Genomic DNA, 21,046 nt, shown 5'->3' on the forward strand with positions numbered 1-21,046 from the left:
GCGCTCGACCGCCCTGCGGAACACGAGCGCGGGCTTCCGCTGGTACTCGCGGTACCGCGCCCGCAGGTGCTCGCACACGTCGTCGACGCTCCGCGCGTCGTGACGCTCTAGGAATTCGCGGACGCGCGGCACGAGCGCGGCGTCGCACCCGACGTAGCCGCCGCCGCCGCCGCCGCCGCCGCGCGGGCCCGCGGGGGACTTGGACCGCGACGCCTTGCCCTTGAACTTGGGCATCGTCCGCGACGACGCGCGCGCGGGGCAATGCCGCGCGACGGCCGAGGGGCGGCGGCGGCGAGCCTTTTTCAGTGCCGTCTTAAAGTCCGATCAAACCGATGAAAATTGGTATCAAGTTGAAAGGCTTTGCGGTCAAATGTTGAGACCGTGGGGTGGGTGAAAAATAAGTGACGAGCACGCGGGTTGCCCTCTCTCGGACGCGTCGCGGCGGGGAGCATCCCCGGGCGGGGAGGCGAAACGGAGGCCAGGATACGCGTCGGGCTGGTCGACGAATCAGGGCGCGACAGATCAGCTCGGGGGGGAAGAATCCTTGGACGACCCGCGCGACCTCCCGTACACCACTGCACGTGTTGGTAGTTCCGAGGTTGCCGCTTCGCGCCGCCGCCGCCGCCGCCGCCGCACTCCCCCGAACGCGGCCGCACGCGCGCGCATTCCACGCCCGCCCCCGCCGCGCTCTCCCGCACCCCCGTCGCCCGCCGCGCGTCTCGCGCCTCCGCGATATGCCGACCTCGCGCGCGCTCGCGCGCGCGCTCGCGCTCGCACTTTTCCACGTCGTTGCCCTCGTTACCGTCGTCGCCGCGCAGCCCGCGACGCCGTGCGAAGAAGGCGGTGCGCGTCGCGTCGCGTCGCGTCGCCCCTCGCGTCGCCCCCCGCCTCTCGATCGCTCTCCCGCCCCTCTCTCTCCCCGCGCGAGAGGCCTCGCCGTGACGACGACGACGCGCGCCGTCCGCCCCGCCCCGCCCTTCTTTTCTTATTTCGTTCCTAACCTTTTTTTCCATTGCCGGCGCGACACGCAGGGACCGCGTGCTTATGGAAAGAATACCTCGACGCCGCGCCCGACGCCGCGGCGGTCGCCTCCGACGCGACCGGCGGCGGCGCCCCCGCGCGGAACGTCCCCCCGCCGGATAACTCCGCGGACCTCCCGAAGTGCGACGACGGGCAGTGGTTGAAGAACCCCGACGGCGGGCGCCCGGACAAGCGACGGTTCGACAACGCCACGGGACGCGCGATAGCGGACCCCACTATCGACGGCGACGATACAGTCGCCTTCGGAAAGTACAAGTACTGGCCCGACTGCAACGACTTCGAGACGGACATCCACACGACGTGCGCGGAGCTCAACGAGCCCGCGTGCCCGTACAAACCCCGCGAGGCCTCCTCGATCCTGTGCGAGTGGAAGGCGAAGGGCGCGACGAACTGGATGGTAGACACGACGTTCAACGGCGCGCCCGTCGGCGATGCGAGCCGCTCAAGCTCCGCGAACAAAGGCGCTGCCGGTGACTGGCTTCGCATGGCGTTCCACGACTCCGGGCAGTTCTTCCTGGACGGCAAGCACGGCAGCGGCGACGACGCGAGCTTGTGGTACGAGGTGAACAAGGACGCGACGTCGCCGATGTTCCGCGCGAATTTCGAGATGGCCGCGCAGACGTTCGACACGCGGAAAAAAGTGTTTCGACCGCTGAACCGATGCGGCGCGAAACCCGAAGAGGGGTGCCGGTTCCCGTGCGAGCACATCTGCGAGTACAAAGACACGAGCACGACGTTCGCGCACTTCAACCCGCAGACCGGCAGCGTGGAGGTGTCCAGCGCGTCGGACTGCTACGGCGGCTTCAGCGGCTCCGACGAGGCGGCGGCGGCGGAGGAGAAATACGCCGCCGGAGACGAGGCGGCCGCCGCCGTCGAGACCGTGCGATCCGCGCGCGGCGGCGGGGACGTTCTCGCGGCGCCGCGTCCGCGCGGCGGCGGCGGCGGCGACGCGGCGACTGCGGCGTCCCGGCCGTCGTCCAGGACGACCCCCGTGGCTCGCCCGACGACGACGACGCGCGGCGGCGACGGCGTCGCGGCGCGACTCGCGTCGCGCGACTCGCCCGGACGAAGCTTGCTCGAGGCGGCCACCCGCGCGGACGGGCGAACGTTCAGGGACCACCATGATTCGCACGAGACTACTCACGTCGACCCGGGCCTTCCCGACCCGTTCGCGAGCTGGGTCGACAAGTGGGACCCGTACGCGCGCTGGCGCCCGGGAGGGTCGCTGAACCTATCCCCGACGAAGTGCTACAATCGGTGCATGAAGCGGTGCAACAACACGATGACGCGCCAAGCGCAGAGAAAAGATCCGACGTACAACTCCACCTCGGGCTCCGTCTTGTGCGTCGTGTCCATGTCGGACTCGATTCAGTACGCCGCGGCCGCCGCGGTCGAAGTCACGGGCGGGCCGAAGGTTCTGAAGCACATCAAGCCCGGTCGGTGCGACGCGACGACGCTGGACGCGACGTTCGGGCTGCCGTCGCCGCACACGCAGTCGGTCAAGGACATGACCACGCAGATTCCGTTCTTCAAACCGTGCCACTGCGGCGGCTCGGAGCTGCTCACGACGTTGAGCGGCTCGCACACGCTCGGGCACGCGCACTCGCGAATGATCAACCAAGGTGCGTTCTATACAAACGTTTTTCACCCATCGATCGGTTTCACCACTTGATCGCGTCACTTTTCAACTGACCGGTAAACTTTTTTTGTATGGAACGACCCCAAGAGTGCGAAAACCTCATCCCCGGCAGCACGGAGCGCTCGCGGAACATGGACGTCACGCCGTTCACGTTCGACAACGAGTACTGGAAAGCGCTCGTGACGGCGAAGTGTCCCGGGCGCGCGGGGAGCTGGAGGCGCGTCGAGATGCACAACTACCCGAGCTGCACGTCGCCGTACCTCACGGACGACTGGGCGAAATCGCAGAGCTTCACGAACGCCACCGGCTTGTTCACCAGCGAAACCGAATTCCCCGACAACGCGACGCTTCAAGCCATCTACAACGACTCGCTGTTCTACACGACCCCGGCGGCCGACGTCGCGACCTGCGTGAACGTGACGTCGTCGAACGAAAACACGTGCTCCTCGACCGCGTGCGCCGGCGCGGGCTGCGGCACCCTGAAAGACGTCGCCGGGTGCTCGTGCGATACGTGCGGCCACGACCCGCTCGCGCACTGCACCGCGAAGAGCACGTGCGGGACGTTCCACAGCGACCAGATGCTGTGGGCGACGCGGGAGACGAGCCGGCAGGTGCAACTCTACGCGAACGACCAGGAGGCGTTCTTCAAGGACTGGGTGAACGCGCACGTTCGGATGGCGCACGTCGGGTGCGAATCCTGCGGCGTCGGGTCGCACGCGGACGCGGACCCGTGCGGCTCCGAGGGTCCCGCGGGCCACGGGCATCATTTTTTCAAGGGGTAAGATGGATGAAGGAAAGGAAGAGATGCACGAACGAAAGAACGCACGCACGCACGAACGAACGAGAAGAAGACAAAGTCAGAGCACGAACGCGACGAACGATGTTCGCAGCTGGGAGCGCGAAACGCGCGAGCCCCCGCGTTGATGTGATAGAGCAAGAACGCGACGAACGATGTTCGCAGCTGGGAGCGCGAAACGCGCGAGCCCCCGCGTTGATGTGATAGAGCAAGAACGCGACGAACGATGTTCGCAGCTGGGAGCGCGAAACACGCGAGCCCCCCCGTTGATGTGATTTTCCCGCGGCTCGAGAAAAAGAACCAACCGAGCGCGGAGGCGCCGAGCGCTAGAATGTGATGATGATCTACGGAAAAGTACAAGGAAACGAGCTCTAGCCCTGCGCGCGCGCGCTCTCCGCGTCTTTGATCGCGCTCGAGGACGCTTTCGACGCGGCTTTCACCGCGCCTCGGGAGCCGCGATCGGAGGACCCGGCGAACCAGCCGCCGCGCGCGCACAACTCGTGGAAAAACACCCCGTCGGCGTCCTTCTTCGCCGCCAGCTTCGTAACGCTCTTCCGTCGACCGTTTCCCTTCCCCTCGCGCTCTTCCGCCTTCGCGTTCGCCCTCGCGATCTCTATCTCCATCGAACGACGCGCCGACCCTCTCCACGCGCCGCCCACGGACCGCGACGCGACGTCGTCCCTCCCCTCCTCCGCGACCCCGCGCGTTCCCTCTCGCCGCGCGCCGCCAACCTTCTGAGGGCTCGACAGCAAACGCCTCAACCGTTCCGTGTCGTGCCTTCCGAACGCCCCGGTCGCGGGGACGTCCGCGTCCACTAACTCGCCCTTGCGCTTCATCTTCTCCACGGTCCGGAGGATCCCGTCGCGTTTGAGCGTCCGCGCGTCCTCGTCTCGCGCGAACTCGCGACGCCACCGATCGGTGGGCAAAAAAATCTTCCCGCAGTTCGCGCTCGACGCGTTCGGAATCAACGACCGCGCGCCCAAGCCGCGGTACAGCTCGAGCGCGTACCTACCGCACTCGCTCTCCCGCAGCGTCTCTAACGTCCGCGGCATGCGCTCGTCCAGCGCGGCCGCGCGCTCGCTCGGGTGCGGGTGCGTCCGGAGGTACCTCTCGAAGTCGCCGCCGCCGCCGCCGCCGCCGCCGCCGCCGCCGCCGCCGCCGCCGCCGCCGCCGCCTCCTTTCCCTTTCCCTTTCGCGTTCGCTCCGCCGGCGCGCGGAGGGAACGCCCCGCGCCCGCGCGTTTGCGTCGCCGCCCCGCCTCCGCGCGCGGCTTCCTCCTCAGCCTCGAACAACCGCATCACGCGCGCGCCCCCTCTGGGGTCGAAGCACGCCCTGGCGGCGATCTCCGACCCCAACGCGTCCGCCTCTGACTCCATGACTCTGCTGTACGGCAGCGTGAACGCCAGCTCGCTCATCGCCTCCGCGCCCTCGAGCGCCGCGGCGACGACGACGCCGCCCAAAAAGTCCGCGCCGAGCGTCGCGGCGCCGAGCCACAGCAGCGTCTGCGACGCACTCGTTATCACGCCCGTCGTCCACTTCTCCGCGTGATGCCGGCAGAGCGCGTGCGCCATCTCGGGGTCGAGGGTCCACACGAAGCGATGATATCGGGGTGGAGTTCAAAGGCGTCAGATGAAGTTGAAAGGCGTCGCGGGCGGTGATTGAAAGCGAGGGACCCTGGGCGAAGAGACACGCCGGGCGAAGTCCTCGAGGATCGGCGCGCGCCGCGGCGCGGTCGGGGTCGTATGAGAACCGGTGCGACACAGAACGCACCTCGTGCGCCAACACGAACGCGAGCATGCTGTCGTCGCACGCGTCGAGGAGCCCGACGTTCACGAACACGTGCCCGCCGGGCGCGCACCACGCGTTGACCTCGGGGGAGTTCACGACGTGCAGGGACCACCGCGCGCCGGGCTTGAACATCGGATGACGCTCCGCCGCCGCCGCCGCCGCCGCCGCCGCCGCGCCGTCGCCGCCAAACACCGTCCCCGGGTCGAGCCTGTTCACGAGCTTCCACAGCACCGCGGCCGCGCGGACGACCCTCCGGTCGTCCGCGCGGAGATACGACGCGTCGCTCGCGAACGTGGCCGCGAGGATCGCGCGCGTGAGCTCTTCTTCCCGCGCGGCGTCGAAGAACAAAACGCGCTTCCTGCCGCTAAACGGCACCGGCTCGGTGACAGCGCGCGCGCCCGCGGCGACACCGACGCCGACGCCCGCGACGCGCGCGGCGAACCCTCTCGCGTCGCGGCCGAGGACGGCGCGCTTGACCCACGCGCGGAACGACGGCGTCGTCGTCGCGCCGATGACGCGGTTCGCAGCGCGCAGCTTCGCGGAGGAGGCTGCGAGGGAGGCGGCGCCGGCGAGCCCGAGGCGCGCGGCGGCGAGCGCGCCGGCGCCCGCGATGGGCGCGGGCGATCGCGACGGGCGCGAGGGCGCCGCGTGGAAGAGGCGGCTGGCTGCTAGGGGGTGGTGCGACGAGGACGCCCGGCCGGAGGACGAGGCCGGCGACGCCGTCGTCGACGGGATCGCGCCTCGAGACGATGATGATGTTGAACACGACGACGTCGACGACGACGACGGCGCTCGCGCCGACGTCAGCCTCGAGACCCCGCGCGCGCGCGCCTCGCGCGCGAGCCTTTTGGCGAACATCCTCGGGTCCTCGCGGACGGACGCGACGCGGCGCGACGCGGCGTGACGCGGCGGCGCGCGCGACGAGCGGGGGGCTGAGCCGCGCTGCGCTGACACGCGCCGCGCGACATGCAGCGAGCGTTTCTCGGACGGGGGGAACAGCAGAGAACGTTTCTGCGCCGCGACGCGCGCGCATCACATCACGCGCGCGCGCGATGCACGAGCGCGAGACGTACGACGCGGCGACGCCGCCGTTCAAAACCCCCGGGGCGTTCCCTTCCATGCAGAGCCAGAGCTCGTTCGACGTCCACGACGAGAGCTTCGGGGAGTGGAGCGCGACGAAGAAGCACACGCCGACGGACCTTCGCATGAACGTCGGATTCGACGCGACGACGCGCGACGGGTTCGCGCGCGCGCACGGGCTCACCCCGGTCGCGACGGGGGAAGACTCCGCGCGGACGTCCCCGGAGGACTCGTCCAAGAGCAGCGGGTACGGACACGGCGGCGGCGTCACGCCGTGCGCGAACCCCGTGTGCACGCCGGACGCCTCCTCGGAGACGACGTCGGGCGCGGGTCCGAACGCGACGTGCTCCCCGGCGGATCTTCCCGCCGCGCCGCCGCCCGTCGTGGTGTCGCCGTCGAGCACGTTCGCGACGACGCCGGGGCGCGACGACGAAGACCGCGAGAACGACGAGTGCGTCGTCACCACGAAGCGCGCGGACGCGTTCGCGCGGCGACGCCCCCGGGGTCCGGACGGAGGCGGAAACGCGAACGCGACGCCGACGCGCGCGTCGCGCATGCAGCTTCAGACGGCGGCGGCGGCGGTGGAAGCCGGCTACGACGGCGTGCGACGAAGCGTGAAAACCCCGGAAGGGGACGAGTGGGTCACCACCGAGGACATCCGAGCGGTCGTGAAGGCGGTCCCGACCGGGGACGTCGCGCGGGCGTACCTCATGGGCCAGAGGGACGCGATCGAGGCGGCGTTATCCGACGCGTTGCCGCGGCGGGAAGTCCTCGGAAAGTTTGAGGAGAAGACGGACGCGTGCGCCGCGGCGGTGGCCGCGTTGACCGCCGAACTTGGTGCGTTACGATCATCCGTGCACGCCGTCGACGCGCGGACGGGATCTCTCGAGAAGAACGTCAGCGCGCTCGCGCACGGCACCGTGCCCTCCCTCGAACGCGCGCACGGAGAGCTCATCGCGAGAGTGGACGAGATGGAATACAAGCAAGTCGCTCAGGCGCGTTCTCCTCACACTGGTCCCCATACGACCGCGTCGGCGAGGTGGACGCCGATCCTTAAGGACTTTATCTCCCGGCGCATCTCTCCGCCCACCCCTCGGTTTCAATCCCGACACACCTCGACGCCTTTCAACTCCAACTAACGCCTTTCAACTGCACCCCGACGTTCGCTCGTACGGAACGACCCTCAGTCGGGGAAAACCGTGCTCGGCCTGTGCGACGAGCTCGGCGCCGCCGCGGTCCGCGCGTCCATCAACAACGCGTCGCGCATCGACCGCATCGCCGGCGACGTCGCGAAGCGCGTGCTGCACGTCGGACCGGAGGGTGGTGCCGAGGGTGGTGCCACGTCGGACGCCGCCACGTCGGACGCCGCGTTCGACGCGCGTCGCGCCGTCGCCGTCGCCTTCGTCCTCGCCGCGACGGAGCTCGGCTTTCGCGCGCACCGCGCGTCGATTCGACGCGCCCCGGGGGCGATCCGCGCCGCCGCGGGGCCGCTCACTCTCGCCGCGAACGTCGCGCGCGTCGGCTTGTGGGCGTCCGCGGGGTGCGTCGCCGTCGCGAAGGGGAAAGAGCGGTGCTACGCCGCCGCGGACGCCGTCGTGACGGCGTGCGAGGGATCGAAAACGTTTCGACGCGTCGCCGAGTCGGCGCGCGCGGCGGCGGCGGCGACGACTGCGGCGCTGACGACGCTCGGGGCGCGCGCGAGGGCGGCGCTTGAGGAGGGAGAGGGAGAGGGAGAGGGGGATGGTGATGGTGTTGGCGATGCGAACGACGACGGGGGGAAGGAAGGCGGGTTCGGGACGCCCGTCGCGGACGCGTCGAGGTCGCCCGCGGAGGTCAAGATGCGATTCTTCGCGTCGTGAGCCGGTCGCGCGACGGCGACGGCGATGATTGCCATCGCGACGGCGCTCGCGATCGGATCGGACCGCCGCCGCCGCCGCCGCCGCGAGCCGACCGAACGATCGTCGCGGCGTCGGCGAGGCTTCCTAATCTAATTTAAATTCTACGCAGAGACGCCACGAAGTGGACGACACGACGCGACGACGTCTCTTTCGGCCGCGCTTTTAGGCGGGTAGAGCGCCGGCGCGACGTTTCGAGGCCACGAAACTGGCCACGTCATCGTCACTCTCACCATGCGCACGACGACGACGACGCCTTCCGCGCTCGCGCCCTGGGCGCGAGGCGCCCCCATCCCCCGCGCCCGCGCCGCCCGCGCCGCCGTGCGCGCCCGCGCGCCCGCCCTCCTCGCGCGCGCGTCGTCCGAGTCCGAGACGACGACGACGACGTCCTCCGCTTCGACGACCGATCGCGTCACGCTCGGCACCTCCGATCTCTCCGTCGCCGCCACCGGCGTCGGCGCGTGGGCGTGGGGCGACCGAAGCGGGTACTGGGGCGACGACTGGAGAGGCGACCGCGCGCGCAACCTCCGCGCGTACGAGACCCTCCTCGCGGGCGGCGTCGACTTCATCGACACCGCGGAGGTGTACGGGTTCGGGAAGTCCGAAGAGCTCATCGCGGAGTTCGCGCGGTCGACGGCGGGCGACGACGCGCTCGTCGACCCCGTCTTCGCGACGAAGTTCGCGCCGCTGCCGCTGCGGTGGACCGCAAGCGCCGTCCCGGACGCGCTCGAGAAGTCCCTCGCGCGCATGGGGCAGAAGAAGATCGGGCTGTACATGCAGCACTGGCCCGGGTTCGGGATCCAGGACGTCGCCAACGACGCGTTCCTCGAGGGTCTGTGCCTGTGCTACGAGCGAGGCTTGTGCGACGCGGTCGGCGTCTCGAACTTCAACGCGGCGCGCGTCGCGACCGCCGCGAAGAAGTTCGCGTCGCGCGGCGTCCCGTTCGCGTCGAACCAGATCCAGTACTCGCTCTTGTACCGCGACCCGGAGCTGAAGACGGGCGTGGTCCAGGCGTGCGAAGACGTCGGCGTGACCGTCGTCGCCTACTCGCCCATGGCGCAGGGCTTGCTCACGGGGAAGTACAGCGGCGCGGGCGCGGCCGCGGTGAAGGGCCCTCGCGGCGCGGTGTTCAGCGACGCGCGCCGGGCGGCGGTGGGCGAGCTCGTGGACCTCATGAAGAGTATCGGGAAGGAACGCGGCGATAAGACGCCGGCGCAGGTCGCGGTGAACTACTGCATGACGAAGGGCTCCGTGCCCATCCCGGGGGCGAAGGACGCGGCGCAGGCGGCGAGCGTGGTCGGGTGCTTGGGGTGGCGGCTGAGCGAGGGCGAGGTGAGGGAGTTGGAGAAGGCGGCGGGGAAGGTGCCGGCGTCGCCGGGCGCGCCGTTCGAGGCGTGGTGACGCGACGACCGCCGGCGGTGGCTCGACGTCGATACTGTACATTTCCGGAGCACTGAATGACTAATGACAGCAGATTATTAGCGCTCGCGTCAAACTTGCGGTGAGGACCCGCCGATCTCGCCGCGCCTGCCGATCAGAACGTTCGCGCGCGACCCGGAGGACGCCTTCGCGTCGTCGTCGCCCTCGCGCGCTTCCGTCGGCTCCCGAGCGCGGACTCGGAGAACCAGCGCGCGATCGCCGTCGCGTCGCGTCGCGTCGCGTCGTCGTCGTCGTCGTCGTCGTCGTCGGGTTAGGGTTCTCTTCTCGGTCTTCGATCATGGTCGACGCGCGCTTCCGCGTCGACTTCGCGGACGGCGGCAAGGGCGCGTCCACCTCCGTCGCGGATCCGCCCGGGTTCGCGACCCTCAAAGAGCTCGGCGACGGAGAGGGGGGCGAACCCGCGAGGACGTCCGCGGCCGCGGGGAAGGGCGCCGTCGCGGGGCCCGCGAAGAAGCGCGGCCACCAGCTCACGCCCGCGATGCGCGTCCAAAAGGCGTACGCGTTCGCGGGGGGGCAGCTCCAGTCGATCCTCATGATGGGGTTCATGATGTGGATGTCCGGCAACGGCGTGCAGATATTCAGCATCATGATCACGTTCGGGGGCATATTCAACCCCGCGAAGGCGATCTTGACCAGCGGGAAGACGTTCGAACGCTTCGGCGGCGCGGACGGCGCCGTCGACGTCACGGCGCCGCGGCTGGCGTTTTGCGCGATCCAATGCGTCGGGCTCGCGATGGCGCTGTATAAGCTGAACGCGATGGGGTTGCTGCCGACGCACGCGAGCGATTGGGTGTCGGGGATGAAGCCGCCGAGGGCGACGGAGCGCGCGTACGGAGGGACGACGTTGTGAGCGCGAGGGAGGGAAGTAGCGGCGGCGAGTAACGACGACGACCGCGAATAGGATTGCAAAAATAGTTCATCGGTCAGTTGAAAGGATACGCGATCAAATGTTGAAACCGAGCGATGGGTGAAAAAACGTTTGTATAGAACGCACCTGACTGCGAGCACGCCTCGGGACTCCCGAGCGTTTTTTCTCCGCGCATCAGATCCCCTCGACGCGACGCGCGTCGTCGTCGTCGTCGTCGTCGTCGTCGTCGTCGTCGTCGTCGTCGTCGTCGTCGTCGTCGCGCATGGGCAACATCTTCGACTGCCAGGTCGACGCGTCGGCGGCGCGGTCGTCCGCGACCGCGGGTCGCGTCGCGCGACCGCGACCGCGGGCCCCGGTCGCGTCGTCGTCGTCCCCGGGTTCTGATGAGGCGCGATACAATCCGCTGTGCCGAGACGCCGGCGTCGGCGGCGACGCGGAGGACTCGGACAGCGACGAGGACTTCTCGTTCGAGGCGGAGCGTCAGCGCGCGCGCGTCAACAGGCTACGCCGCGCGAGCGTCGAGCACGCGCGCATCCTCGAGGAGCTCGAGGATCTGCAGCGAATTAAGATCGCGCGCGAGACGGAAGCGCGACTCGAGCGCGAGATGCGCGCGTCGTGGCGCGCGCTCGGGCTCGAGGACACGCTCGCGTGGGGGGAGACGACGGAGAGGGCGGAGGCGAATCGCGCGGCGGAGAAGGCCGCGGAGGCGATAGGCGACGCGATGGAGGAGGAGGAGGCGTACGACGAGATATTAGGCGCCGCGGGTGGAGGTCGCGGCGGTTTCGGCGGCGATCGCGACGACGGCGAGACGTCGTCGTCGATTCGCTTCGCGCGGCACGACGACGCGTGGGCCGCGTTCGAGTCAAACTGCGACGACAGAAGACAGCTCACGATCGACGATATCCCGTGGCCTCCCGCGTGCAAGGACCTCCTCGCGTCGTTGGCCGCGCGGGAGATGGCGGCGGACGCCGAGGCGCGGCGAAGAGACGCGGCCGGCGGCGGCGGCGGCGGCGCGTCGTCGTCATCGTCGTCGTCGTCGTCGTCGCGTCTGAGCGGCGCGAACGCGTGGCGAATGGCCGCGTACAAGCGCGCGTTCAAGAAGGCGACGCTCCGATGGCACCCGGACAAGTTTGAGGCGAAGTACGGCGCGCGGTTGTCGACGGCGCCGGCGTCGGCGTCGGCGTCGACGGCGGCGTTTTCTTCGCGTCGTCGCGACGGCGCGTCTCCTCCCCGCGCCGACGCGGTCGACGCCGCGGTCGGCGAGACGCACGCGGAGGCGATCATGAGAAGGGTTGGGGTGATATCCCGCGGGCTGATCGACTCGTGGGGCGCGCTGTCGAGCTGACCGCGGCGCGGGAGGCGAGCGGTCCGCGCGCGTCGGCGCCTCGGGAAGGAACGCGCGCGTTCCGGAAGCGTCGGCGCGACGGGGCAAACAGTCACGCGAGAAAAATAGGGATTTAAAACTTCCGACGCGAGACTGTTTGCGCGAGCGTCGAGTTCGAATAAAAAAAGAAATATCCCGGAGAATAAAAATCGATTCGAAAAATCTTCTCACTGCCAAGGGTCCGCCAGTTGGCGGGATATTTTTGAGGGTGGGATAGGGTTGGTTCGGACAATGAATTCAGCTTTTTGGTTTCCCGCCCAGATCCAATCCGCAGTCAATTCGCGTCGATCAAGAAATTTCATCGGCGTGATTGACCCCAGAGCAGTGGGTCAAAAAAATCATCTACCGCGAGAATCTCACTGAGAATCGCCCTCATCGGAATTGGATTCGTATGGACGAATAGTGACGCGCGAAAATGACTGTAGGCAGTTTTCGAAAGCAGCTCGTAAAATATCCTGCCTCAAAAAGTGCCAGCTCGACCGGACGAGACGACGACGTTCATCGCCCTTTTTTCCTCTTTTCCGTCGCAGCAGAGATTTCCGTATGCGCTTTTAGTCTGGGAACTTTTTGTTAAGTTTTGTTTTCCCGCGCGCGCGTGATCTTTCTCGCTCTTTTTCGCGCTCGCTGTCTTCAACTCGCGGGCACACTCTCGCGCGCGCCACGCACGTCGAGACGTTTCGTTGATCCGAAACGAACTAAGAACACCCGAACGCGTCAGATCGTTCGCCTCCCCGCGCGCGCGTGCGAACCCGCGCGTCGTCTGCGCGCGTCTTCGCGGTCGCCGGCGAATCTCGCGGAGCCGGATTTATCTTCGCCCGCGCGATATGGACTCGCTCGTCGCCGCGGCGACGGAGGGGATGCGCAAGGCGTCCTCCGCGGATGAGATCAAGGAAGCCCCGAAGCCGATGGCACCGCCGAGAAATGAGGACGGTCACATGTCCGATTCCGCGGTCGCGCCGACGCGCGAGCGCAAGAAGGGTGCGTCACCCTCGACGCGGCGTCTGCGATAGTTTTCCCGCGAAGATAGTTCGCCGATTGATTACCCGTCTCTTCGTTTTCCGCCCTCGCGCGCGACGCGCGACGCGCGATGCGATCTCGCGCGCGACGCTGATCATCCCCACCCCTCCCTTCATGCATCCGCAGGCGTGCCGTGGACGGAAGAAGAGCACCGACTCTTCCTGCTCGGGTTACAGAAGCTCGGAAAGGTGAGATATAATCCTTCGCCGCGCAATTTGACTTTCCGCGCACTACAAGATACGACGCGGCGTCGTCGACGCGCGCGCCGCGCGCGCGTCGACGCCGCCGACGCCAGAAACGCGCGCGCGTCCGGATACGTGGTGTCGCGAGGACGCGTTCACCGCGGCGTTTCCGCGGGTTTCCGCGGGAACGCCCGGGAACGACGCGACAGCCCGGACAGCCGCGCGTCGACGCGACGGTCCGGCGAGCGCCGCGATCGCTCACAGTCTTTCGTTCGAACATCTGTCATCCACCTGTGCGCCGATAACGCGAATATTCGATCGGTGAAATCTACGATCAACGCCTCGGCGTGCCGAGCCGATTTTCGCTTTCGAGAACCTCTGGTCCTTTCGAGAATAAAACCTTTGGTTTCCCGAGAAAAATCTCCGAGAAACCCGAAGAAACCAAGATCTGACGCGAGCGACCGCTTCCCTCCCCCCTCCTCCCTCCCTCCCTTCCAGGGCGACTGGCGCGGGATCTCCAGGCACTTCGTGCAGTCGCGCACGCCGACGCAGGTCGCGTCGCACGCGCAGAAGTACTTCATCCGACAGAACAACCTCAACAAGCGGAAGCGTCGTTCGAGCCTCTTCGACATCATCTCCGAGCCCTCAGACGGCGAAAACGTCGTCAACATCGCGAACGGCGCCGCCATGATGAAGTCAACCGACGAGACCAACAACGGGAAGCACGCGAAGAAGCCGCCGCTGGCGGCGAACGCGGGCGGCCTCTCTCGCGCGTTCGCCGGCGGGATCCCCCCCGCGGGTCCAGCGTTCGCGGGGTACAACCCCACCGGGATGCCGCCGCCGGCGTCGTTCTCCTCGCACGGCAGGCGTCCGCCGTCGACGTCGACGGGGGACAGCGCGGTCGAGGCTGCCGCGGCGACGATCGCGGCGCTCGCGGGGACGTCGCCGCACGCCGCGGCGGGGTACCACGCGGCGGCGGCGGCGGCGGCGGCGCGCGAGCGCGGCGCGCGGACCGCGGCGGCGGCGCCGACGAGCGCGGAGGCTGCAGTCGCGCACGCGCAAGCCACGGCGGCGGCGCAGGCGCAGGCGCAGGCGCAGGCGGCGATGTCGAACCCGTGGGGCGGGCTCATGGCGCAGATGATGGCCGGCCCCGGAGCCGCGTATAACATGGGGCCCGGGGCTGCTGCGTCGCAGATGAACATCCACCAGGCGCAGGCGAACTGGATGGCGCACTACCACCAGTTTCTGCAGCAGATGCAGCACGCCGTCGCGGCGGCGCCGCAGCAGATGCCGTGGCCGCAGATGGCCGGCGCCGGGGGGCTGACGTTTCCGACGATGGCGCCGATCGGTCACCAGACGTCCGCGCCGATGGCGACCGGCGGCGGCGACGGCGCGACGAGCGGCGCGACCGCGGCGAAGGGTTCGGACAAGCCGCAGGCGGCGGCGTGAAGCGAATCGAATCGAATCGAATCGAATCGAATCGAATCGCGCGCCGCCGCGTCTCCTCTCCCGCGCCCCGCCGGGGCGGGGGAGGTTGTAACTCCTATTTTACTTTGTACGCACGCACGTGACGTGAGCCTGCCGACGTTGACACGCGCGGGGGGACGACGGAAGACGGACGACTCGCAGGAGAGGGGGTCACGGGATGCCCGCGCTCGCACCGCAATCGCACGACACACGACGCGAGGACGAGCGCGGGGGGGTCGCACCCGACCGCGACACGACGGACGGACGGACGCGTTTTAGCATCCACGTTCAGTTAGTAATTTTCGGTTAGTGTTTTAGAAGACTTAGTTGCTTTACTTTTGGAAATACGCACGCAAAAACAATTTTCATTCACACGACGAGAGAGATAGAGACACGCGCGCGACGCGACGCGACGCGCGAGAAGAGCCGAAAAAAAAAACCAAAAAAAAAAAAATCATCCACTCTGAAAACACCCTCTCCGATCGAAAAGAAAAACCAAACATTCTGCGGACACCCTCTCGATCCCGAGGCGCAGCGCTGTCGACGCTGGATGTTAAATTCAATCTGAGCGACTCGTATGGAAAAATAGAGCGAGAGCTGTTTGGGAAAATAAATTATTCCTCCGGAGAATGAAAACCATGTGCGACGTCATCGATTTTTCCGCGATCGATCGATCCGCTTGTGTCCGTTACGCGATTCGAAAACCAAAAAAATAACTCGCCGGAGAGACGTTTGTCGTTGTTGACCTCGGCCATCAACGTCACTCTCCGTCGCGCCGCGGGTCTTCTCCCCACGCGCGCCCTCACGATGAGCGGCACCGTACCGACGGTGATCCCCGCGCAGCTGCGCGCGGCGGCCGGGCGGCCGCCGACGCCGCCTCCCGCGGCGCCGCCCGCGCCTCCGACGGAGGACGCGAACGCGGCGGCGATGCCGCCTCCGCCTCCGCCTCCGCCCGCGAGCGACGCCGTCGCGGTGACCGTCGCGGCGAGCCCGCCGTCGTCGCCGCCGCCCAGGGACGCGGCGGCGACGCGCGACCCGATGGCCCTGGACGACTACGCCCCGAGAGGCGGCCCGATGGTCACGCGCGTGTGGCAGCCCACGCCCGCGCCGGACGCCTCCGCGGTCGGATCCATCATGCTCGCGCCGCTGACGCCGCCGAGAGAGAAGACGCGCGCGGCGATGCACGGCGGCGCGGGCACCGCGGCCGCGGCCGCGTCGAACCCGCGACGCGACCGCGCGCTCGCGGGCGCGGGCGACGACGACGGCCTCATCGTCCGCAGGCGCCCGGCGGCGCGCGCGGACAACCTCGCGCGACGCGTCCAGCGCGCCGAGGCGGAGAAAAACGACGCGCGATGGTTCGACGAGCGCGACGGCGGGATTCGATGCGCGGCGGACCCGATCCCGCCGGGGGGCGAGCGCTCGCGGCCGGCGCGATGGTTCGACCCGGACGCGCCGTATTTACAGACGATACCCGCGGTCGATCACCTCGCGGGGTTGGACGGCGCGGCCGCGATGGCGTCGTCGTTCGGCGGGGGCGCGAAGGATGACGACGCGTATCGGTTGGAAGTTTCCGTGGGGAGGCTCGAGTTCGCGTGCCACCCGCTCATGGGGAAAGAGGACTTCCTCGCCGCGCAGCTCGAGGAGACCTTCCGCGCGTACAAGCGCCGCGAACTTAGCGGGTTGGCGCGGCTGTACGATACGAAGAGCCACGCCGCGAGGGCGAGGGCCAAGGCGCTGAGGCGAGAGATGGACGGCGGCGTCGCGCTCTTTCTGAGCGGCGCGTCCCCCGCCGAACGCTTAAAGGCGATGGAGGAGGAGGCGGAGGAAGCGCTGCAGCTCGCGTTGGACGAGGGCGAGAAAGCGCGGGCCGCGGTGAAGCACATGATTGATCTCCACGTCGCCATCGAGGAAGCGCGACGCGCGATGGGAAGCCGAGCGACGAGCGTTCGATTGGTCACGCGCCCGAAGCCCGGGTCGGACCCCGCGCATATCGCCGCGGGGACCGCGGAGCTGGAGCCGATCCTGACCGGCGGTCCCCCGCGCGACGAGGGCGCAAACGTGTTGCGAGCGGAGCAGAACCGCAGGTCGAGGGCTGCGAGCGCGCGATTCTCCGTCGCGTTGGAGATCAACGGAAAGACGGTTCCCGGGTGGTCGCAGCCGGTGTCGTTATCCTCCAACGGCGGCTTCTCCACGACGATCGCGCACGCCTTCTCCGTGACGGTGTCCAAGTGGCCCGAGTCCGTGCGCTTGGTGTTATACGAGAAGGGCACGGTCATGGACACGAAGATCGCGGCGGTGCCCGTGGCGTTGCCCGGGGCGGAGCTGGACGCGCCGACGGCGGACCCGCACGCGAAGCAGTACCAGTTCAGCGCGGAGAGCCCGTTCAATCCGGCGTGGAACAACACCGCGGCGGGCGCGATCCCCATCGGCGACGCCACCGCGGATACGGGCGCGAAGTTCACGTCCGGGTCGCTGTTCATAACCTGCGCGTGGGTCCCGAGGGAGACGCACGGGTTCGGCGGCGCCGCCGCCGCCGCCGCCGCAGCCGCCGCCCGCGACGACGATGTGGAGAAGCGCGCGCGGATCGCGCCGCCGCCGCCGACGCGCGCGACGATGAAGAAGCAGAGAGCCGCGCACGCGCTGCAGGGCGCGGGCGTGGACTTTCGCGCGTCCATCGACGGAGGAGAGGGAGGATTGAAGGCGGCGCTCGACCCGTCCAACCCGGAGGACGCGGCGTTGCTCGAGACGATGGAGACGAAGGACGCGCTGAAGCACCAGACGGGAGGAGGCGCCGTTAACGGCGGGTTCAGACTCGCCAGCGTGGACGACCAGATGCTCGGGTACACGTCCAAGGCGTCGAAGCGGCAGCAGCTCCTGAAGCTTCGCGCGGAGCAAGGGGTGCCGCTCATGGACGGCGGCGTGCCGCTCGAGGATGTCAACATCCCGGATCACCTCCTGGATAAGACGGCGGAGGAGTTCGCGGGGGATAAGATCATGGGCGCGCAGATGGCTGGGCTCGCGGAGGCGGACCGACGCGCGTCGAAGATTGCCGATCACCTGCACAGGATTCGTCTGAACTTGAAGCGCGCGAACCGAAACGCCAAGGCGGGGATCAAGGGCACGAAGGGCCCGGCGCGGACGGAGGACGTCGTGAAGGACACGCCGCTGCCGATCCTCGCGTTCAACATGGAAAACATCGCCCGCGTGTTTAGCTTTCTCAAACCGCGGCGGAAGCTGCGCCCGACGCGCCGCAGAGCGCGCGCGGAGGAGTCGCACCCGGAGTACTGCGAGGTGGTCATCAACATCCAGAAGGCGTTCAACTTGCCGGTGCGATCCGGCGGTGGCGGCGGCGGCGGCCGCGGGATGAACCGCGGCGGGGGCTACGGCGACGACCGCGGCGGGTTCGGCGCCGGGTTCGGCGGCGAGCTCCAGCCGTATATCGAGGTGACGTTCCAAAACTACACCACGCGCACGCGCGTCGCGAGCGGGTCGTCGCCGTCGTGGCAGGAGAGCATCTCGCTGCCGTTCAGACCCCCCGGGGGAGATTTCTCCCCCGCCGGCCTCGTGAACATGTCCGACGCGATCGAGATCACCCTCTTCGACGAAGTCCACGAAGAGCCCGAGCGTTCCTACGGCGCCGCCTCGAGGACGAGGAACGGTGGCTCGGAGACGACGTCCACGACGCGCCACTTCCTCGGGAAGATCAACGTCTCCGTCGCGTCGCTGTATCGCGCCGGCGACGGCAAGGTGGAGGGCGTCTTGCCGTTTGAGCAGCCCCGCGCGCTCATCGGGTACGACACGCCGCCGCCGGTGGCGAACGCGACCGGCCGCGGCGGCGTCCCCGGCGCCGGCGGGCTCTCTCCGCAGATCCGCGCGAGCCTCGGGGTGTACATCCAGTTCGCCCCCGCGCTCGCGAAGCCCGACCCGGGACCGTCGGACGCCGGCCAGGGCGAAGAGGACGCGCTCTTGCGGCACGGCCAAAAGTGGGAGATGGACGCGCGCGGTGCGAACAAATCGTGCAAGCACCGGCCGTACGTCAGCGCGGTCACGAACGCGCAAGGGCGCTCGTGCTTGCTGCCGCGCTACGTCGCCCCCGCCGCGCTCCCGCCTGGATTCCAGGGCGCCGTCGCGGACGAGCCGACGCTGCGGCAACTGCTTCGCTTCGTGCACCTCGTCCCGCACGTCTCCGACATGGAGGCGTTCGAGACGCCCGCGAACGTGGACATATGGACTACGTCCGCGGAGTTCCTCGACCTGTGCGCGGGGGACTCGGAGGAGCACGCGCTTCTGCTCGTGGGGTATCTGCTCACGCTGGGCGTCGAGGCGTACATCGTGCTCGGCGTGAGCGCCGCCGACGCCAACGCGGCGATGGTGTTCACGCCGGGGGGGCAAGGCCGCGCCGCACAGAATATGACCAGGCACGGCGGAAGGAACGGTGACCCGAACGCGTACGCGCCGATGCTCGAGGACGCGCTGATGTGGGACCCGTTCAGCGGGGAGGTGTACAGCGTCTACGACTCGTCGTGCAGCGCGTGCATGGGCGAGATCGCCGTCGTCTTCAACGCGGATAACATCTGGGCCAACGTGCAGCCGAGAGCGCGGCCGCACGAGATGCACTGGAACCTGAACGACAGCGCGCACTGGAAGCCGTACTTCAGCGTCACCGGGTTCGCGCCGCGGAGTTTGCCGACGTGCCAGAAGACGATCGCGTACCAGTCGTACGAGCCCGCGTTTTACGAGAGAATCGCGAGCGCGGTGGAACGAGAGGCGATGGACGCCGTCGTTCGCATCCGTTCGCGGCAGCACACGCCGTTCAACCGCCGCGTCTCCAGACAGCTCAAAGAGATGCTCCGCGACATCGAAGGCCACGTGCTGATGTCCCCGGACGAGGCTGCGATGGGGATATCGTTGGGAGGCGGCAAGGGGCGGGTCGGGACGCTCACGGAGCTGCACGTGAACGAGCTCGGGAACATGCTGGACGGGTACACCGTCACCGGGTGTCCGATCAACTTGCGGTTCGTGGACGCGGCGGAGGTTCGAAACGCGATCGAGGAGACCGCGATCGCGGACACGTCGAGGAGCGACGTCGAGTTCGCGGTCGCGACGCACGTGGAGCCGTACGGCGCGACGTTCGTGTGCTCCGTGTGGATATACGTCGCGCGGCTGACGAAAAATTCGAGGTATTAATCATGATAGTAGTCCGAGGCGGCGTCGACGCGCGCGTTAGCGGGACTGGCGCGCGGGGGCGCGATCGATAGTAGTTTTTGAACTGTATTATCTAAGGTGGCGTTTGAACCACACGTCGTCGATCGTCATTCGTAGTGCGGATGCGGATGCGGATGCGGAGCGGCGTCCCGCCCCCCGCCTCCCTCCCATCCGCCGTCGCCCCCCGCCACCGCCTCCTCTCGCTCCCTCGCCCGCGCCGCCCGCTCCCGCTCGTCCCTCCTCCGCGCGTTCGCGCTCTCCATCGTCGCCTGTCGAACGACGAGATGATCGACGAGCGCGATCGCGAGCATCCCGACCGTCGTCGGCACCGCGAACGCGACGAAGAGCACGACGACGTCGGAGACGCCGTACGTCTTCTTAGACCACTCGACCATCTCCGCGGCGACGCCCGGCGCGGCGAGCGCGACGCCGCACGCGCGTCCGAACCAGTTGTTCGGCGCCTTCCAAAACGGCACCGGCTTCACGGACCGCCACCCGGACCGTCCGAAGTTCGCGAGCGCGCTGAGCGTTCGCGCGGCGGTGTACTCGCGCATCTCGCCGTCTCTGAGGTAAAAGATGGACGGGTACGCCTTGACGTCGAGACGCTTGACGAGCGTGCGGCACTCCGGGCCGTTCACCTTGGCGACGCGGATGTTCGAGTCCGCGAGCTCGGTCGCGAGCTCTTGCCACGTCGGCGCGAGCTGCTTGCAGTCTGCGAGGACGGGTGGGGAGGGAGGGACGCGGAGGTTTAGGCTCCGTGAGTTTGCCGTTGGCCGTGATTTCATTGATCTCATTCGTCGGACTCGACGACGCGCGAGTCGAGAGAGAGGGCACGGAGGACGGGCGCTCACGTCCACACCACGTCGCGTAGACGTCGATGAGTATCGGCCCTTTCGCGACCTGCGGGTTCGGACGAAGGCGGCGGCGCGCGCGTCAGCGAAGGGAGGGGACGAAGAGGACGGGACGAGATCCCCCGGGGGTCGACGTAACCTAACGAGTCCACGCGCTTATTTTACCGCGAGAGGCGGGCGCTGAATCTGAAGCGCGCGCGGACGACGACCGACGCGCACCTGCTCGTCGAAGTTCGCGTCCGTGAGCTCGATGACCGTCCCCGCGGAGGACGCCGCGGACGACGCCACGAGCGTCAGCGCGACGATGACCGCGAGCGCGCGCATGGTGCGCGCGGAAGTGACGACGACGACGACGACGACGACGAGTCGACGACCCGTCCGAGAAACCACCGA

At 68.3% G+C, this 21,046-nt stretch overlaps 9 protein-coding genes across 9 annotated transcripts; 7 read left to right on the forward strand and 2 right to left on the reverse strand.

The window, feature by feature from the left end:
- Nucleotides 1–734: 734 nt before the first annotated feature.
- On the forward strand, nt 735–3,838 carry MICPUCDRAFT_58664 (heme-binding peroxidase; the record flags this gene model as incomplete). The annotated part of the gene is made up of 3 exons (XM_003059085.1): nt 735–843; nt 1,032–2,663; nt 2,768–3,838. The coding sequence occupies 3 exons, from the start codon at nt 735–737 to the stop codon at nt 3,460–3,462; spliced, it is 2,436 nt and encodes an 811-aa protein (XP_003059131.1). The 3' UTR covers nt 3,463–3,838.
- Nucleotides 3,839–3,847: 9 nt separating this feature from the next.
- Nucleotides 3,848–6,122, reverse strand: MICPUCDRAFT_58665 (uncharacterized protein; the record flags this gene model as incomplete). The annotated part of the gene is made up of 2 exons (XM_003059388.1): nt 3,848–5,047; nt 5,247–6,122. 2 exons carry the CDS (start codon nt 6,120–6,122, stop codon nt 3,848–3,850), a joined length of 2,076 nt encoding a protein of 691 aa, XP_003059434.1.
- A 194-nt stretch (nt 6,123–6,316) lies between these two features.
- MICPUCDRAFT_58666 (uncharacterized protein) lies at nt 6,317–8,203 on the forward strand (the record flags this gene model as incomplete). The annotated part of the gene is made up of 2 exons (XM_003059086.1): nt 6,317–7,330; nt 7,532–8,203. 2 exons carry the CDS (start codon nt 6,317–6,319, stop codon nt 8,201–8,203), a joined length of 1,686 nt encoding a protein of 561 aa, XP_003059132.1.
- Nucleotides 8,204–8,473: 270 nt separating this feature from the next.
- On the forward strand, nt 8,474–9,640 carry MICPUCDRAFT_18188 (aryl-alcohol dehydrogenase related protein; the record flags this gene model as incomplete). Its single annotated transcript, XM_003059087.1, has 1 exon — nt 8,474–9,640. The coding sequence occupies one exon, from the start codon at nt 8,474–8,476 to the stop codon at nt 9,638–9,640; it is 1,167 nt and encodes a 388-aa protein (XP_003059133.1).
- A 316-nt stretch (nt 9,641–9,956) lies between these two features.
- On the forward strand, nt 9,957–10,529 carry MICPUCDRAFT_58668 (uncharacterized protein; the record flags this gene model as incomplete). Its single annotated transcript, XM_003059088.1, has 1 exon — nt 9,957–10,529. The coding sequence occupies one exon, from the start codon at nt 9,957–9,959 to the stop codon at nt 10,527–10,529; it is 573 nt and encodes a 190-aa protein (XP_003059134.1).
- A 280-nt stretch (nt 10,530–10,809) lies between these two features.
- MICPUCDRAFT_58669 (uncharacterized protein) lies at nt 10,810–11,892 on the forward strand (the record flags this gene model as incomplete). Its single annotated transcript, XM_003059089.1, has 1 exon — nt 10,810–11,892. The coding sequence occupies one exon, from the start codon at nt 10,810–10,812 to the stop codon at nt 11,890–11,892; it is 1,083 nt and encodes a 360-aa protein (XP_003059135.1).
- Nucleotides 11,893–12,583: 691 nt separating this feature from the next.
- MICPUCDRAFT_47486 (myb transcription factor) lies at nt 12,584–14,970 on the forward strand. Its single transcript, XM_003059090.1, has 3 exons — nt 12,584–12,909; nt 13,075–13,136; nt 13,629–14,970. Exons 1-3 carry the CDS (start codon nt 12,756–12,758, stop codon nt 14,577–14,579), a joined length of 1,167 nt encoding a protein of 388 aa, XP_003059136.1. The 5' UTR covers nt 12,584–12,755; the 3' UTR covers nt 14,580–14,970.
- A 434-nt stretch (nt 14,971–15,404) lies between these two features.
- Nucleotides 15,405–19,784, forward strand: MICPUCDRAFT_58671 (C2 domain-containing protein; the record flags this gene model as incomplete). Its single annotated transcript, XM_003059091.1, has 1 exon — nt 15,405–19,784. The coding sequence occupies one exon, from the start codon at nt 15,405–15,407 to the stop codon at nt 19,782–19,784; it is 4,380 nt and encodes a 1,459-aa protein (XP_003059137.1).
- Nucleotides 19,785–19,841: 57 nt separating this feature from the next.
- MICPUCDRAFT_58672 (uncharacterized protein) lies at nt 19,842–20,977 on the reverse strand (the record flags this gene model as incomplete). Its single annotated transcript, XM_003059389.1, has 3 exons — nt 19,842–20,514; nt 20,654–20,702; nt 20,873–20,977. 3 exons carry the CDS (start codon nt 20,975–20,977, stop codon nt 19,910–19,912), a joined length of 759 nt encoding a protein of 252 aa, XP_003059435.1. The 3' UTR covers nt 19,842–19,909.
- Between the last annotated feature and the right edge of the window lie 69 nt (nt 20,978–21,046).

The sequence above is a fragment of the Micromonas pusilla genome (assembly GCF_000151265.4).
Source record: "Micromonas pusilla CCMP1545 genomic scaffold MICPUCscaffold_6, whole genome shotgun sequence".
In the NCBI taxonomy this organism is placed as follows: domain Eukaryota; kingdom Viridiplantae; phylum Chlorophyta; class Mamiellophyceae; order Mamiellales; family Mamiellaceae; genus Micromonas; species Micromonas pusilla.

Coding starts and splice junctions, on each gene's coding strand:
- MICPUCDRAFT_47486 (XM_003059090.1), top strand. CDS start 12,756: ATGGACTCGCTCGTCGCCGCGGCGACGGAGGGGATGCGCAAGGCGTCC. Junction 12,910..13,074: donor GACGCGCGAGCGCAAGAAGG/GTGCGTCACCCT, acceptor ATGCATCCGCAG/GCGTGCCGTGGACGGAAGAA. Junction 13,137..13,628: donor GGTTACAGAAGCTCGGAAAG/GTGAGATATAAT, acceptor CCTCCCTTCCAG/GGCGACTGGCGCGGGATCTC.